This window comes from Delphinus delphis, chromosome 11 (assembly GCF_949987515.2).
Source record: "Delphinus delphis chromosome 11, mDelDel1.2, whole genome shotgun sequence".
Lineage (NCBI taxonomy): Eukaryota > Metazoa > Chordata > Mammalia > Artiodactyla > Delphinidae > Delphinus > Delphinus delphis.
This window is the reverse complement of record NC_082693.1, coordinates 77,691,906-77,710,629: the sequence shown is the minus strand read 5'-3', so window position 1 is coordinate 77,710,629 and position 18,724 is coordinate 77,691,906. Positions and strand designations below refer to the sequence as shown.

At 39.9% G+C, this 18,724-nt stretch overlaps 1 protein-coding gene across 1 annotated transcript in view; it reads right to left on the bottom strand.

The window, feature by feature from the left end:
• Positions 1–4,964: 4,964 nt before the first annotated feature.
• The window catches only part of ELK3 (ETS transcription factor ELK3), a 69,968-nt gene continuing 56,208 nt past the window's right edge, over positions 4,965–18,724 (bottom strand). The window contains exons 4-5 of the mRNA XM_060025418.1: positions 13,346–13,468; positions 4,965–7,614 (exon numbers count right to left, since the gene is read on the bottom strand). Coding sequence (XP_059881401.1) covers positions 7,516–7,614; positions 13,346–13,468 — 222 coding nt within the window. The 3' untranslated portion in view covers positions 4,965–7,515. The remainder of the gene's footprint in view (positions 7,615–13,345; positions 13,469–18,724) is intronic.

The following is an 18,724-nucleotide window of genomic DNA, read 5'->3' as shown; positions in this document are numbered from 1 at the left end:
TTGAGGTGCTCTTATGTTGGGTGCATATATGTTTATAATTGTTATATCTTATTCTTGGATCGATCCCTTGGTCATTATGTAGTGTCCTTCCTTGTCTCTTGTAACATTATTTTAAAGTCTGTTTTATCTGATATGAGTACTGCTATTCCAGCTTTCTTTTGATTTCCATTTGCATAGAATATCTTTTTCCATCCCCTCACCTTCAGTCTGTATGTGTCCCTAGGTCTGAAGTGGGTCTCCTGTGGACAGCATACATATGGGTCTTGTTTTTGTATCCATTCAGCCAGCCTCTGCCTTTTGGTTGGAGCATTTAATCCATTCACATTTAAGGTAATTATCAATATGTATGTTCCTATTACCATTTTCTTAATTGTTTTGTTTTTGTTTTTGTAGGTCCTTCTCTTGTGTTTCCCACTTCTTAGAGAAGTTCCTTTAGCATTTGTTGTAGAGCTGGTTTGGTGGTGCTGAATTCTCTTAGCTTTTGCTTGTCTGTAAAGCTTTTGATTTCTCCATTGAATCTGAATGAGATCCTTGCCGGGTAGAGTAATCTTGGTTGTAGGTTCTTCCCTTTCATCACTTTAAATATATGATGCCACTCCCTTCTGGCTTGTAGAGTTTCTGCTGAGAAATCAGCCGTTAACATTATGGGAGTTCCCTTGTATGTTATTTGTCAGTTTTCCCTTGTTGCTTTTAATAATTTTTCTCTGTCTTTAATTTTTGTCAGTTTGATTACTGTGTGTCTCGGCGTGTTTCTCCTTGGGTTTATCCTGCCTGGGACTCTCTGTGCTGCCTGGACCTGGGTGGCTATTTCCTTCCCCATGTTAGGGAAGTTTTCAACTATAATCTCTTCAAATATTTTCTCGGGTCCTTTCTCTCTCTCTTCTCCTTCTGGGACCCCTATAATGTGAATGTTGGTGCATTTAATGTTGTCCCAGAGGTCTCTTAGGCTGTCTTCATTTCCTTTCATTCTTATTTCTGTAGTCTGTTGCATGGCAGTGAATTCCACCATTCTGTCTTCCAGGTCACTTATCCATTCTTCTGCCTTAGTTATTCTGCCATTGATTCCTTCTAGCGTATTTTTCATTTCAGCTATTGTGTTGTTCATCTCTGTTCTTTACTTCTTCTAGGTGTTTGTTCTTTAATTCTTCTAAGTCATTGTTAGATTTCTTGCATCTTCTTGATCTTTGCCTTCATTGTTTTCCCAAGGTCCTGGATCATCTTCACTATCATTATTCTGAATTCTTTTTCTGGAAGGCTGCCTATCTCCACTTCATTTAGTTGTTTTTCTGGGGTTTTATCTTGTTCCTTCATCTGGTACCCAGCCCTCTGCCTTTTCATCTTGTCTTTCTGTGAATGTGGTTTTTGTTCCACAGGCTGCAGGATTGTAGTTCTTCTTGCTTCTGCTGTCTGCTCTCTGGTGGATGAGCTATCTAAGAGGCTTTTGCAAGCTTCCTGATGGGAGGGACTGATGGTGGGTAACTGGTGGTGGGTAGAGCTGGCTGTTGCTCTGGTGGGCAGAGCTCAGTAAAACTTTAATCCACTTGTTTGCTGATGGATGGGGATGAGTTCCCTCCCTGTTGGTTGTTTGGCCTGAGGTGACCCAGCACTGGAGCCTACTGGGCTCTTTGGTGGGCCTAATAGCGGACTCCAGTAGGATTTATGCCAAGCAGTACTTCCAGAACTTCTGCTGCCAGTGTCCTTGTCGCCACGGTGAGCCTCAGCCACCCCCCGCCTCTGCAGAAGACCCTCCAACAGTAGCAGGTAGGTCTGGTTCAGTCTCCTATGGGGTCACTGCTCCTTCCCCTAGGTCCCAGTGCACACACTACCTTGTGTGTGCCCTCCAAGAGTGGAGTCTCTGTTTCCCCTAGTCCTGTTGAAGTCCTGCAATCAAATTCTGCTAGCCTTCAAAGTCTGATTCTGTGGGAATTCCTCTTCCTGTTGCCAGACCCCCAGGTTGGGAAGCCTGACGTGGGGCTCAGAAACTTCACTCCAGTGGGTGGACTTCTGTGGTATAATTGTTCTCCAGTTTGTGAGTCACCCACCCAGCGGTTATGGGGCTTGATTTTATTGATTGCACCCCTCCTACCATCTCACTGCCGCTTCTCATTTGTCTTTGGGTGTGGGGTATCTTTTTTGGTGAGTTCCAGTGTCTTCCTGTCGATAATTGTTCAGCAGTTAGTTGTGATTCTGGTGCTCTCACAAGAGGGAGTGAGCGCATGTCCTTCTACTCTGCCATCTTGAACCAATCTCTGGGATCATTTTCTCTTAATGGATCTCCTTAAGATGATGAAGTCTCACTGTGTCAATGGCAATTAATTTATAATTGTGCTGGCCATTCATTTAATAATCTTTACTGTAATTTTATAGGATAGCACTTTTAAGTATCATTGTCAGATTTGTCATTTCATTCATGATATATTTGTTGCAAATTTGACATAGTTATCCATTTGTTTGATTCTTGCATATAAAAGGTGAAGAACTGTATCCAGCAGTTACATAAAATTGTTCTTCCTAGGAAAAGCTGGGGATGTTTCTTCATTTTACTAAGAAATTGGATTTTTTTTGATACTTGAGCACCATTCAGATTCTGAAAACTTTGCAGTGAAGACAATTGAAACTCAGAAATATTGAACCTTGAACACGTGATTCATCTTAAACTGACAAGGTTCTTAAAGGTAAGAGAGGATGCCTTTTTGTTTTCCTTCCAAGTGATGTTGTTAACACACTGAATATGTTACTCTATATATAGAAGTGGCTGCATTCTATTTGGTGCTTTATCAGCTTACATTTGAAAGAGTACTTGTTAACATGTTATAACGATCTTTTTGACCCAAGACAGTTCATGTGGTTGTTTTTTGTGTGTGTGTTTTTGTTTTTACTATTTTTTAAAATTGTGGTAAAATACATATAACATAAAAGTTGCCATTTTTATACTTCGTAAGTATACAGTTCAGTGGCATTAATTATTACGTTCACAGTGTTGTAAAGCATTTACCACAGTCGAGCTCCAAAGTTTTTCATCACTCCAAACAGAAACTTTGTACCCATTAAGATTTAACCCCCACCCTCCCACGTTTTCCCCTTTCCCCAGCTCTTGGGTAACCTCTCATATATCGTGGATTGGCCAAAAAGTTCGGTTGGGTTTTTCTGTAAGATGTTATACAGAAAAACCTGAACGAAGTTTTTGGCCAATCCAATACTTTTTGTCTTTGTGAATTTGCTTATTCTAGATATTTCATGTAAGTGGAATCATAGCACACTTGTTTTTTTGTGTCTGGCTTATTTCACCTGCGTGATGTTTTCAAGGTTCATCCATGTTGTAGCATGTGTCAGAACTTCATTTGTTTTCATGCCTGAATAACGTTGTACGACTATACAACATTTGCTTATCCACTCATCTGTTGATAGACACTGTTTTTTTCCATTTTTGGCTGTTGTAAATAATGTCACTATGAACACTGGTATACAAGCATCTGTTTGAACCCTTGTTTTCAATTCTTTGGGTTTTATATACCTAGGAGTGGAATTGTTGGGTTAGTTAGTAATATTATGTTTAACTTTTTGAGGAACCGCCAAACTGTTTTCTACAGTGACCGTACCATTTTACATTCTCAGTAGTAATATATGAGGTCCAGTTTCTCCTCGTCCTTGCTTTTTAAATTTTCTCCCATTATATTCATTCTAATAGCTGTGAAGTGGTGCCTCATTGTGGTTTTGATTTGCATTTTCCTAATGACTGGGTGTTAAGCAGCTTTTCATGTGTTTACTGGCCATTTGTGTATCTGCTTTAGAGAAATGTCTATTCAAGTCCTTTGCCCTTTTTAAAATTTGGTTGGATGTCTTTTTGTTGTTGAGTTGTAGGAGTTCTTTATATATTCTGGATTAGACCCTTATGAGGTATATGAGTTGTAATTATTTTCTCCTGTGGGTTGTGTTCACTTTCTTGATGATGTCCTATTGATATATACAGAAGTTTTTAATTTTAATGAAGTCCAGTTTATTTTTTCTTTTGTTGCCTCTGGTGTTGGTGGCATATTTAAGTTGGTATTGCCAAATCCAAGAACATGAATATTTTCCCCCATTTTAAGAGTTTTATAGTTTTAGCGCTTACATTTAGGGCCTTGATCCATTTTGAATTAATTTTTGTCTGTGGTGTAAAGTGAATGTCCAACCTTATTCTTTTGCATATGAGTATGTAGTTTTCCTAGCCCTACTTGTTGAAAGAACTGTCTTTTTCCCACTGGATGGTCTTGGCATCCATGTTGAAAATTAGTTGACCATAGGTATGAGGGTTTATTTCAGGGCTCTCAATTCTGTTCTCTCAGTCTACATCTCTGTCCTTCTGCCAGTACCGCAATGTTTTAATTAATTGTAGCTTTGTAAGTTTTGAAATCAAGAAGTGTAAGTCCTCCACCTTTGTTTTCCTTTTTCAAGATTGTTTTGTATATTCAAGGTTCCTTGAAATTCCATGTAAATTTTAGGATGGGATTTTCTATTTCTGGGGAAAATAAGTTTCTTTGGGATTGTGATAGGAATTGCATTGAATTGGTAGATCACTCTTGGTAGTATTGTGATCTTAACAATATTAAGTGCTCTAATCCATGAACGTGGGATGGCTTTAATTTCCTGATATTATTTGTAGCTAAAAGAATAAATGGTAATTTCGTTTTTCCCATTCTCCTTACCTCCCTATCTCAGTACAGAATGACAGATAGAACTTCATATTTAAGAGATCACAGGACCACTTTTCAAATCCATTCCCTTCCACCCAACTCAACCTCAATAAGTATATTTGTTTCCTTAAATATCTGTGTTTAAATAAGATTTATATATACATAGTGTGTCTCAATGTGCAATATTTAGCTAGATAACAATTCATTTTCCAACTTACACCCTATAGAATGGTGGAATTTGGATCATCCCAAGTAAATGGAAGTAAGCCAATCCACTTGCCTCTTCACACCTTTTATCACAAAGTATTTATTGAACAAAAATAACAGTAAAAATGATACATATATGAAAGTTGAATGAAGATTTGCAGTCATAGAAAAGATGTGTACAAAGAGACCAACGTTTAGGTTATAGATCTATAAAACTTTACCATACATAGCATTTTAACACTGATCAAGCAAACATATAAAAAGGGGGAAACAAAGTTATTTCTTACGTTTTTTGAAACCTATTTTCTGACTAAAATAATTGTTTAAAAAAACAAACAAACCAACCCAACACACAGAATGAGTCAGAGCTATAAGTGTTATACTTCAATACCTCCATTTCTCTATTTGTGTTATAGTGAGTTTTTTGATCCATCGAAAATTACTGTATTTTTCCATTTCTAATAAGTGGAGCTAGAGTGTATGTTAATCATAGTATTTGGAGGAAGGGAGTACAAGAATCAGATTTACATTCAACATTTACATTTAAAATAATATTTTTGGTTGAGGTTTTTGCACATTGACTTAGTTTCTCTGTGAGAATCTTGAATTTGAGGTGTGCTCTTATCTGACAAAACAGGGTTTTTTTTTTTTAATGCTCTTTTTTTGTTTTTTTCTACCTAACATACAGCTTTGGACCAGTAGTTACCTATAGCTAGGCATGGGGAACTAGAACTGGACTGAGCACCAATCATTGTTCTACCTTTAATGAACTATGTAGCCTTAGGCAACTCCCACTTCTCCTGTGCAGTTGTTCTTACCTGGAAATGGTGGTTGGATGCATTCTCAAAGGCCTCTTCTAACATTTTATGTTTGGTGAATACCAGTCCCCTGGACCAGCTTTTATTTTAAGTGTACAGAATTATCCTTAGCCTATAAGGGAGTGACAGTAGTGTCTATTTGGAGATTTTTGGAACCAGGCCCATTATTTTATATTCAAAGATGCATATTGGAGTGTTTGGATTTTCTTCCTCAGATAAGGGCATACATCCCCAAACACAGAGATGCTCAATTCCAATTGAAAATCTCACTTTGTAAGTGTCAAAACAAAATTTTAGATTTCCTGAAAATTCAAGAAATATTTGTTTTGGCAACCTTTATTTTTTACCCTTTCTCATAATCCCTGCCATTTAATGCCTCATTTGGATCAATGAATTATTTAGCCACATTTCAAATTGGTTTCTGTTATAGTTAAGGATGATAATTAACTTAATCTTGAATTGGAAGCACTGGGCACTTTCCAGTTCTTTTATCTTACATTAGAACTTTACTACTTCATATACAGAGTGGCACTGTAGACTAGTGCCTGGTGATTTTTTGAAGGAACAGAAAATATGTTTCTATTATCATTGCTCTAAACTACACTGCACAGAAGAATTTACTGCTGAGTATTCCAAATTGTTATATAATCAGTTCAGTTCCACAATGATGAGGCTCCTGAAGAATTTTATATTTCTTTGATCAGTTTTCCTTCATTCTCACCATAAACAGTAATACATAAAGCAGTGTATCCTACACCTCTCAATTTCCACAAGCAAGGCTATACCTATACACATGAAGACACCTGGTGTTACAAAATTGTTTCTTTGTTATTTGTATTCATCACCAGTCTGTGAACCTCTTCCAAAGCATAGGATTTTTAAATGTTAATTATAGTTTCAGGGGTTTAGAGAAACCCTAACATAATGATACAGTAAATGCATCAGAGAGGTATGATTCTCTATGGAAAACTGGGAGAACCAGGTTAATTTTTTTAAACAAGAATGTGCTAAACTAGGAAATATTCCAGGGGCATGTATAGAGTGAACTTTATAGCTTTTCCATCTCAGGTTTTTGTTTGGAAGGAGTCTAAAAGACTGTAAACAGGAAGCTAGCCTTTCAACGTTCATTTCTCAAAAAATGCACTTTAGAATATTTTCTTTTATGAAAGTTTATTGTCTAAATATGGCTTAGTTTTTTTCTTATAAAAACATTACTTGGACATTATATTCACTGAATTTCAGTTCAAAAGAGGTCCTAAGGCAATTCTCATACAGTTGAAAGCAAAAAAGAATATGAATCTGCTTTCATATTGTCTACTTGTGAAAAATAGTGAAATTCCACTAGAGAGCTGTTTGATACTAATTTTTGTCTTTCAATTTCTCTTAATACTAAAAAATATATAAATCATTTACATTAAACTAAATGCAAAGGAAGGCACAGCTGGTTATAGTGTATATAAGCACAGTTCAGCATATGCAGAATTAAAGAGGAAAAAAGCTTCACATCCTTATTAGTTACATTGAAAACCATTAAGAAAAGTTCTTCACTGTCAACAGTGTTCAACACTTAAGAGCTAAGAAGATATAAAAAACAAAAACATTAAAATTCACTTAATGCAAAACAGATTTTCATATATACTTGAATATAAAAAAGTTTTTAAAATGGTAACATAAATCTAGACCATCCATGTTATGAAAAGTGCAAACCAAATTAACAGACGGGTTTCACAACGTCCTTCTCATGACACAGGTAAACTAGCCCATGGGGACAAATTTGTTTCATCAGTTAATGAGTCTTTAATTGTGGCCAGATGTCATCAGGATTTCTGAGAGTTCGAAGAAAGCAGTACTGGAGAAGCAGCTCTGTCCAGACTGGGGATTGGCACTGGCATGTGGCCATTAAGCAGTGTAGGGAACTGTAGTGGACAAAAGATTTTTTAAAATAGTTATTGCAAATCCATCGGGAAGACCTGAGTTCTTTACATTCCTAGACAGACCACAGTGGATCAGTTCTCTCATCACCCCTGTGATTGATAGAGGTCAGTTGCCAATCATTTTACAGAATGTGTGATTGGAAGATGACAATGAAATCAAGGGTTACATACAGCAAACAGAGGCTAAGGCTTAGGAAATGTCCCTAATTATTTTATGTGCCTAGGCTACTAGAAAAAAATATGTACTTTATATGTTGCTAAAGTATGTTCTAATACTATTTCTAAAAGATTCCAATCTACTCAGAATGATAATTTGCTTTAAATATTAAGAAAAATTAATTTTGAAAACCAGGAAACTGACTCTGCATGTAAATCAGTAACTTCTCATACTGTATTTTGAAATTGGCTGTCAGTTTTCCAGAGTACTACAATGATGCTTCTCGGTAACTGTTAAAAATGAGGAAGGTTCTTATCTTTAAAGATATTATTTTCTAAATCTTTTAAGTATTCTTTCTAATTAAAATGATAAACAATATCAAACTGAGTAGAGAGATCACCCATAAGTGCCAAAACTTAAGGACTAAAGTTAATTTGTCTTGTTGGTAACTAGGATGATAAATAGGACAAAGGTATATGATTTGATACCTTTCAGGTCTAAAATACAGCAGCTATACTCCCATTTCATTTTAACGAAATAATTAAAGACCTTTTAAAACTGTTGGAAACTAGGTTTTCATTGTCCAGGATGCTATGTGTCACAATGCTCCTCTCCTGGGCTGTCTTCTAGTTTAATTCCTATTTAGTCTAGATAAGCTAAATGTTAAACTTCACTTCATCAGTAAGTGTCAAACTACAGAGCCAGGCATGTGTTAGAAGTACAATATTTGTAGAACAAGTAAATATATTTTTGCAATTTTCAGACTATTTCAGTAATTGTTATGTGTCTAGCCCCTTACAGTTTATCAGTGGTTGTCATTTCATTTGATATCTAGAGCCTATAAAAGTTCGGTTATCCCCATTTTATGGATGAGAAAAACGGATTTCAGTTAAGTTCTGTTTGGCTGAAGGTCATAGCTTAGAAGCAGTAAAGCCAAGTTTAAACTCTGACTGAAGGATACTGTGCTTTCTGTACCAAACTGCCCAACTTATTTTTGTCAGGGGTTGGGGGATGGTGCTCTTTAATTACTATTCCAGTTTCTTTAATGGTTATATTCAAGGTTTTTGTATCTTTCCTGACACTTGGAATTTTAATGTTATATAGAATTTTATCCATTTCAGCTGGGTTATCAAGTCTATTTGCATTTAGCTTATATTCTTTTTATTTAAGGCGTGCTCCTAACCACTATTCCCATTGATTAAGAGTGAACATTGGAAGAAGAGCAGATTTTGAATTTTCATTCTTTGAGTTTATTTACATCTTCTCTCAGTTTTTGTCCATCTTATTGGTATTTTCAAAAGAATCAGCTTTGGTTTTGTTACTGATTTCTGTCCTGTGCTCTTTATTTCTATACACTCAGTTGTCATAGTTTCTTCTTGGTTAGCCTGGCTTTTCTGACATATTTCATAGTCCTCTTTATTGCCCCACCCCCCCAAATCATCCACACACAGTCCCTTTTCTTAAATTACAGCATTCCCCAACTTTTGTCCTCAGCCTTCCTTTCTCCTATACTGGACTCAACAAACATTTCCTGATGTCAGTTAGATATCCCCACCAATGCCGCTTCCCCACTCACTCTTACGTCAAGAAGAGTGGTGTTAAGGAGCTCAACCCTAAACATGAATCAGGGCTCTGCCACTTATTAACATGTGATCTTGGGTAAGTTGAGCAACATCTCTGGGCCTTAGCTATCTTTTCTTTTTCTCGTGAAATTGGTTATATTTTCAAATAGAACTACTGGGACTATTAAAAAGCCATGAAAAAGTGTGCTTAGAACAATGTCTGGTATACAGCAGCCCTCAAAAAAATGGTAACTATTGTTATCAATAGCATTCCCAGTCTTCTGATCAGTGAGTAATCCTTGCCTCTTCCTAATTTTCACTACCTACTTCTTACACTCAACTAAGTCATCCTCTCAATTTTACCTCTGGAATGTCTTCTAAATATACTACTGTTTTCAACTGTTCTTAACTAAAAGATGATTCTTCCCTCAGAATTTGGAATAGTATAAATTTCCTCATGTTTTCCTGCCCCTTACGCTTTCTCTTCTGTCCTTTCTCCACACTGTGATATCAGCGCTATCTTTCTAAAATAGCGATGTTATGCTATTTCCAGCTTAGAAAGCCTTCCATGGTTATCACTTAACAACTCCTTGGTATACTATTCAAATCCCACAGCTGCTTTTCCAACCAGTCTCCTATCACCCAGTTCCTTCCAGAACAGACTATGTACTTTCATATCCAAATGATACAGATCTATTCATTTAGAATATACTTTGCCAAAATCCTGTCCCTTCTTCCTAGCTCAGGTGACACTTCTGCCTTGGAGCTTCTGTCCAGTCCCCAGCTGGAAAGAGCTACTCCTATTGGGTTCCTGTAGCACTTCGTTTACACATCTATTATTCACATATTGTATATCCCCACAGTCCCTGCCTCAGAGCATTGCAAATATTTGCTGGGTTAGATTTGTTGAATTAAAAATTACAGAAAACATTCTCAATTGAAAATTACCTTGTTTCAAGATATAGCTGTACCGACTAGGTGTATTCCAAATCTGATCAAAATCTGTTTCAGAAGTGGAACAGACATCCTAAAGACAAGCTTAAAATGCTAAACAGTCCAGTTGTAACCCATCTCTACTTATAAATCCAGGTTGTATATTCAGATTTAGCACCATGTCTCTGGCATCTCTCTCTTCACTAAAATGTGTCTAGATTCCAAAGCATACCTCTTCTAGAAAGGGTGATATATCTTCACTCTCCTTCCCTTAAAATTTTCAGTATCTGCTCTCAATTACTATAGTAATATCAGGGGACCTTCTGTGGCAAAACCCCTCAGCTCTGTCAACTGTTACCCTAAGGATTCTGATCTTTTCTAATCATCATAGCAGGAAATCTGCCAGCATCATTTAAAACTTACTATAGGCCAAGTCTAATTTGTTTCCTCCTCTAACACATTCACATAGCATATGTGATAGAGGCTTGCTATTTTTAAAGAAACTTATTTTCATTAGTTTAAAAAGGGGCACTGTTGATAGTAATCTGAATTCTGAAACCCATCATTTGAAATGTCTAATTATTAAAAATCAAATTCTTCTTCTTCTTACCATGTTGTTTACCATTTTCAAAACTGCTAATTTCAGCTTTCACCAGCTCAATGCTCTTATCATAGGAAGAGTAATAATACTCTAAAAGGTACAAAATTGTTTTTCCTTAGTCTCATGGATCCCAATCCCAAAAAGAGGGCCCAAGGCCATGTGACCTGTCAGCCATCCAAACCTGGTTGCACTTTCCTTTTCAGGAATTGTTTTGCATGGTTCCAGGAGAAGAGGACAGGTCCAGTTTGTGAAATCAAAATTCTGAGCAGGTAGCCTTTAAATGCAGCATTTCTTCTGCAGAATTCTAAATGTCAATTAGGAACCGCTGGTCCTCAGTGGTTCTCAAAGTGTGGTTCCTGGAGCAGTAGCATCACTAGGAACTTGAAAGAATGTTTTTATCAGGCCCCATCCTAGGCCTTCTGAATCAGAAATGGGGGGTGGGGCTCAGCAAACTGCATTTTAACCCACCCTCCAGCTGATTCTGTTGCACGTTAACTTTGAGAACCACTGGTCTACAGTAGTGACTGAAGAGGAGGGATATGCCGATCTCTCAATTCCCAGAGCTCCTGATACCCTATAATGTGTAGAATCACTATGGACACGAACCACTGTTCCTGTTGGGAGTAACGGGCTGGAAAAGGTTTAGTGTCTAAGGCAAGAGATCTCAAAGAACTCCCAACCAGTAGTTCTCCATGGCTTCCTTCGGAGGTCACCAAGCCCTGCACCAGTCAGGTGGCAGAATTCCCAGTAAGGAGGGAAGTAAGAGTCCGTTCATTATTCACAAGTATCTAGGGAAGCCTAGAGAGGCCCTGTGTTAGGTTCTAGGATTAGAGAGTAGTATTACAGTCCCTACCGCCATGGAGCTGGCTGTACGTATGCACCATACAACTAACTCCTTTCTGCTCTACTCGGGAACTCTCTGCTGCTCCCATCTGGAGACTTCCAGGAAATAAGGTCTGTTAGTTCCCCCACCAAAAGATTACTAATCTAATCTAAAACTTGCCTAATACTGCACTTGCTCACTGGTTTTTGCTCACTATTTCTAGGTTTTGTTTCCTTGCCTGAGTTAAAATGGCTAAGAATCACCACATTGGCTGTGCATGACCATATCCTCCATTTCTTGTGATGAGATGAAGGGCCAGGAAGAGAAACCTGATTACTCCAGGGATATAGTCACATCATGACACCCTACCTCAACCCTATTAGGAAACCAGAGAAGCAAGATAGTAATCAAAACCTCTTTAGCTCCACCTTTCTCCCAATGAGACCCTAAATACCAGCATGTACAGCCCATGGCACAGAAGTAGATATTAAACTTGACAAGCAAAATGAACAACTCAGAAAAGCACTGGAGGCCTGATCTTTTCAACACTTAACTTTCTTAGACATCTCTTGATGAATGCTGAGGCATCCATTCCTTAGTCAGCCAGTGATACTTACTGTGTGCCAAGAAATGTGCTAGATGCCAGGCGCACACCACAGCAAACAAGATGGCCTCTTGAGGGCCCACAGTTTAGTGGGGAGATTGCGAGATGAATACAAAGTGGCAAGCGCTAGATGCAACGAGAGCAAAAGAACCACAACTAACTTGGGGTAAGCCATGTTGGGGGGCGGGGGCAGACGTGGGATGCAGGGTGAATGAGAAAGACCAGGCTAGAATCAGGTCAAGAGGGGGTTTGTAGTTTATCCAGTTTCGCTTCATCCTGTCCCTAGGATCCTTCCTATACTACATTCACATATTCAAACAGTGACATCTTGGTCACTGAGTAATTACTTGGTCACCAAGTAATCTTGGAGAGTAATCCTCTCCAAGAGGAAATACTGATTTCCACACAATAGCAAGTGATGCTACTGCAGGATTCTAGTGTGGGAATGACTAATGAATGTGCTTACCTAGTACAGGGAGTTTTACAAGATAAAACAGCGGAGGCTTAATTCATTTTTAACCAAATGACCTGGAAGCTTTTTTTTTTTTTTTGGAACAAGAACTTGATTCTGATTCATAGAATTATGCAGGTAACTTTTCTATTACAGTTTGGAGAAGCTGTTCACTATTTTTCAATTTATTTTGTGATGTCACTATGTTGACTAATAGATTAGTATTTATTTATATATTTTTATTTGTATGTATTAGTATTAGTCTTTTATGAGATTTTATAAAACACAATTAAAAATTTTTTTTCCTTAATAAGTTTCCAGTTTTCATAGTCAGTGAAAATATCCAAAACACTTCAAGAACTAACTGTTCTATTTATGGGTATCTGACGTGAGAACTCCACCTCAGTGAAAATACGTGCCTCTGAAGACAGCCTTTTGCAGCCACGTGAACATGAATTCCTTTTGGAAACTTAAACAGTGAGCTCTGCCCTACATTTAGTGAAAATATTACCTTGCAGGATTTACTGGGGAAACACATCCCTTAGAAATTCCACATTTAAAAGTTCGTTTCCAAATGCTCACCTGGAACAGCGTGTTTGGCCCTTGCAGCCGGGCAGGACTCAGTGGAGCAACTGGACTAAGGCTGCTCCAGAAATGTATGCTGGACAGCAGCGGGCTCGGGGTCAGAAGCAATCCATTTGGTGTCTGGGAAAGAAGCACACACACAGTTTTTGATACAGGTATCACCTGACTCCAGCTGCGGTCAGTAGTGTGGCCAGGGGCATTAGCCACAAACCAAGAAACAAGCTTCACCATTTTAGGAAAATCTGACAACTTTGTTATTTCTGCAGGGCTGTGCAGCTTAATTTATTTCAATGCTAACTGTATGAGCAATTTTATAAAGGAAGAAAGTATGGAAACGTTACCTTCCTTAAGCATTCTAGTAGAAAACTCAAGTTCCTAGCAACTTTTGTCCAGGTGCTCTTCAATCTGCTCCTCCTCACGCATTAAACAAGATTTATTGTACAAGTAAATGGGATCCCATGAAAGGGGATTTATCTATATTTTATTTTTTCTTATCTATATTTTCTTATTTTTCTACAGTGGACATCCATTCCTTTGGCTACACACACACACACACACACATTTTTTAAAGGGCCTCCCAAGCTTCACTTTCCCTATCAACAGCCCTTTAATACTTCAGGATCTGCTGCTAAAATACCCTATAGCAGCTTCGTCAAAAGCTCTGAACTGGGTTTTCCAGATTTCACTCCGGATACGGGGTTCATGAGAATTCATCTCCCTGGCAATGGTTTGGAGGGGGGAAAAAACAAATCCTTTCTTGTCAGATTGGGTATAAAGCCAGAACTCTGGGCTTCCTGGGAGAGTGCCAAGGATTGCATTTGCTTGCATACACGCAGCAGGAGTCCTGGCCTGCAAGCCAGCCAGAGCGCAGAAGAAACAACACTTACCGCCCCAGCTGGCAAGTCTGCATAGCTTTTATTCTCAGCGGAGCCAAGCGCCCTGGCCAGGGTGGTTTTGTACCTTAGCTGACTAGGAGGGGCCCCTCGGTGGTTCTGTGATGTCGGTAAGGTGCTCTGTGTAGGAAGAACGACAGCAAGGGCGCCAGCATTTCAGATTGCATCATGCTAGATGCTGACGTGTTCTTTTTTCCTAGAAGTGGCCTTAGCAGCTTCGTTCATTATCCAGAACATTTAGCTTAAACCTAAGTTGAAAGGTCTGCTCTGTTCAGTGGAAAGGAGACAAACATCCAAAGGTTCTCAAACAAGCTGCTGAAAATACTCAAATTATTTGAGTCTTTGGTTCTACAGCATTTCCTACATACTGAATGACCTATGAGGTTACTAGGATAAATACTTGTTTTGGATAAGTTTCCCATTTGTTCTAATTCAAGGCAATTTCACAAACGTGCCAGGCCATCCGGCCTAACGGTTCAGGCTTAGTGTCTCCGCATGGGCTCTGCCAGGGTTCCAATCTCAGAACCACTACTTACTAGCTAGGTAACCTTTCTATGCCTCAGTTTCCTAATCTGCAAGACAGGGAGAAAAATGCCTACTTTTTTGACATTACAGGATTGTTAGGAAGAATAAATGATCTATGTAAAGCTCTTAATATGTGCCTGGAGCAAATGCTCAGTAAGTGTTCAGGACTGTTATCATTAGTAATTAATTAAAAGTGTACCTAATGAACTGTATTTCACCTGTTCATGGGAGAAATCCTCAACTGTATATGGAAAAAAGTACTTAATGTTCTGAAATAGACAAACCAACCTAGTCAGCTGGTGCTTTAAGGTTCCTCGCAGTCATGTTAGGGTCAAGTCCACAGCTCAGGTGATCTGAGAACTAGTATTTGCATGTTTCTCTGAATCCAGGTCCCAACCACAGTATGCCACATTGACATTTACTAACCAATGTGTCCAGGGCCTCCTAGTTTACCTACCAATGAAAGTCTCACAGCTCTAAAGAGACAGTGAATCTGCTAAACTACAAAACATAGCCAGCTCCCTTTCTCTCATCCATGGCCATAAATATATATCCATTTCTTTTTAATCCTCTGAGCAACATATGAGGTGTAGAATATATTTTCATAGTCTAAAATTCATACCCATGTCTGAATTTGAGATGTTTTGCATATTTGTTTCTAAGGGATACAGGATATACTCAGAATACAGTAGCCTTCTGTTTCTCATGTTAAATACATTCGAAATGTCTTCTATAATACATGCAAATAAATACTGTAAAATGACTTCATTCACTCGTCTCCCTCCCATCCCTGTTCTGCCTGAAGATCCTGTGGCCGTAGAGAAAAAAACTGGTTGGTTGCTCTTTTAGGGAAGATTCCTATAAAGCCTGGCCTGGGTTATTTCTGGTATCATGTGAGCTTTCACAGCCTCTCTCCACAAGCACCTTGAGTCATGGAGAGTAAGCTGAGCCCGAGGTAGAGGCTAAAGAAAGAAGCCACCAGCAAAACGCACGCTTCCTCTTCCTTCACTGAAGAATGTCTTAGCAAATGAGCTCTTCTGAGTGGCAGATAGGGACTTATTGATCCTGGCACCTGCCAGGGAAGGGGATGCCCTAGGGCCTAAAGGCAATGGGTGTTCATTTTCAAGGGGAAAGACCCTCCTCTCAGGACCTCGTTTCATCCTCCCCACTCAGTTCTTCTTACACTTAATACTGAGTCTTCTAGAAAGCCCTCATATTTGAGCTAAACCTGGTGAGGAACATTGTCCAGACACACCCCTCCTGAGTGCCCTCCTCCTGGATCATGCCCTCTGACCATCAAAATGCCCTCCACCTCCTCAAAGGAGATTCCTGATTTCCCCTCAACCAGACAGCACAAACTCACCACCTTCTTTCCAAATCCAGTGTTTATGACGCATCCATTTCTATCAACAGGAGCACCATTTACCCACTCAACAAATACTGACCGAGTACACAGTATGTATCAGGCGCCAGAGGAACAATGGTAAAACAAGACACTATCCCTGTACTCACAGCCCTGTCTACAACCCCGTGTCCAGTGTTTATGACGCATCCATTTCTATCAACAGGAGCACCATTTACCCACTCGACAAACACTGACCGAGTACATAGTATGTATCAGGCGCCAGAGAAACAATGGTAGAACAAGACACTATCCCTGTACTCACAGCCCTGTCTACGACCCCGCGTCCAGTCACTGAGGCGCAAAATGCCTTCCCCTCACCCCCTGCCACACCCTCTGGGCATGGCCTGTGGACACTTCCTGGAACTGACTCTCCTGTTTACCCCCTCATTTCCAGTCTTGCTGCATCCGAGCCCCTATCAACTTAGGTGGCAGCTGCCTCTGAGCTCTCCCTTCCAGTCTGTTCTGAGCACTGCCACTGAATCAATCCCCTTAAGACACTGCGTTTAGTTGCAGGGAAAAAAAGAGTACAACCTCCCTGGCCATAATTCTAGGTTCCCCCATAGCCTAGTTTCACGTGAAAGCCCCCCCCCGCCCCCCGTGCATGCCCCCACCCCCAGCTTTGGTTGAAGTGTCCTGAGCACCACACAATTCCAACCTACTCGTTCTTCAGCACTCATTCCCGAACTGTCCTGACCACTCAGCCCATGGTCCCCTGGGCTAGAGCTGTTCCACAAGTGATCGCATCTGCTTCTGCAGTTAGTAACCATCCCTTGGCCATCCCCAGACTCTCTCCTTAGCCCCAGCTGCAGCTGGGTGTTTCCTCCTGAATGTCCTTCAGGCTCCTCAAACTCAACACAGCCCAAACCGGACCTGTAACCTTTCCCCATGAGCTTCTTTCCTTCCGTGAAACTCATACTCAACTTCTGGCTCTCCCCTAGCACCTCCACACCCATCACCAAGTCCTGTTGGTGGCAGTCCCTGTGTCCCCCAGAACCATCGCTTTTCGCCTCATGCCACTGTCACAGCCTTAGGTCCTCATTGTCTTTCACCTGGAATTTTACAGTCATATCCTAACTGCTTCCAGCCTCTCCCCTCCCTAATCCACGTCATCAGGACGGTTTCTAAAACACAATTCTCAACTATGTCACTCAGGCTCCATCTTCCACCACTTCCTATACCTTTGGAATGTATCCTCCCCTCTTACTGAACTACTGTTCTGCCCTAATGCACAAGGCTGTTGCACATCTTTATGCTTTGGCTCAAGGTGTTCCTCTGCCTACAGTGCCCCGTTCACCCCATGTGCCAGATAAATTGCTGCTGATCCTTTAACACCCTGACCAAGTGTGATCACCCCTTCCACGAACACCTTTTCAACACCCTTCCCCATCCCCAAGAAAGTTAATACCTTCTTCCTTAGTATTCCTTTTATACCTAAGAATTCCATTTGTACTGTGTCTGGGATACTATATTAACCAACTTAAGTTATGAGTTCCCTCCCAACTAACAGACTATCTAATTCACGTTTGCGCCCCCGGCTCCAAGCAAAGCCTGTGACACATGATAGGTGCTCAGTCTGGGTTTGTTGAATTGAACTACATGTTCTTTCCCCCTTCTGTTCCTAAGGTACTTCTCTGCACTGTGTATCTGGCTCTTGCCGTGTGCCATCTTGTGCGTGTGTATGCCTTGTCATGGCTCGGTCCTAAGGTCATAAAAATAGGCACTTGTACTTTTGGTGTCCTTCCTGTGATTTGCAAATAATGCTAAATAATTACTTGTTGATAGATTCTAACAGGAATTTTTGTTTCCCTTGACTTACACCTTCAGCAGCTATTAATTTCCCATCAAAACAAGTATAAATTCCTCAGTGAGTTCCCAGGGCCCTCTATAATTTCACACCACCCCATGTTATATATTGCCCTTATTCTTTACCTACTGGACAGCAAGCTTGTAAGCTCATGAGAACAGGAACTGTGTCTGTCTTGCTCACCTCTGTATCTCCAGGTGCCTAGCCGATGGTTGGGCAGGTTGTAGCAACAAACATCTCTAATCTTAATCTCCCATGGATGCCAACAGAATCCATGACAGTGCCATTTTGTGGTTTAAAAAAATCCTCAAAAGGTTGGCAGTGAACCTCTGGAAACTCCTAGAGTTGTCTGAATTCAAATAAAAACATGGTTTTAAGAACTTCCAAAAAGAAGTAGAGTCACACACAAGTTTGTGTGGCACTGAATGTGCTGATCTGAAGGAAAAGAGGACAAAGAGGAGAATTCCCTATTGGTCCAGGGGAGCTACGGTAAGAGTTAGGGGGAAAAATAGAATAAGGGTAGAACTGGGGAGAAGTCGGCAGATCCACAAAGGATCTACAGGAAAGACGGGCCCCAGGGTGGAAAGAGGGAGGGCGACGATCACACTTTGTTCATCTTAGGCAATCCAGAGCTGGGAGAAGCAAGAACCTTCAGCTGGAGTGTCAAGTCACCCAAAAGTCTACCAATGACATCCTCCACTGAACAGAGCCCCTAAAAGGACGTCCTTCTTCTGTAGGGCCAGTATGGA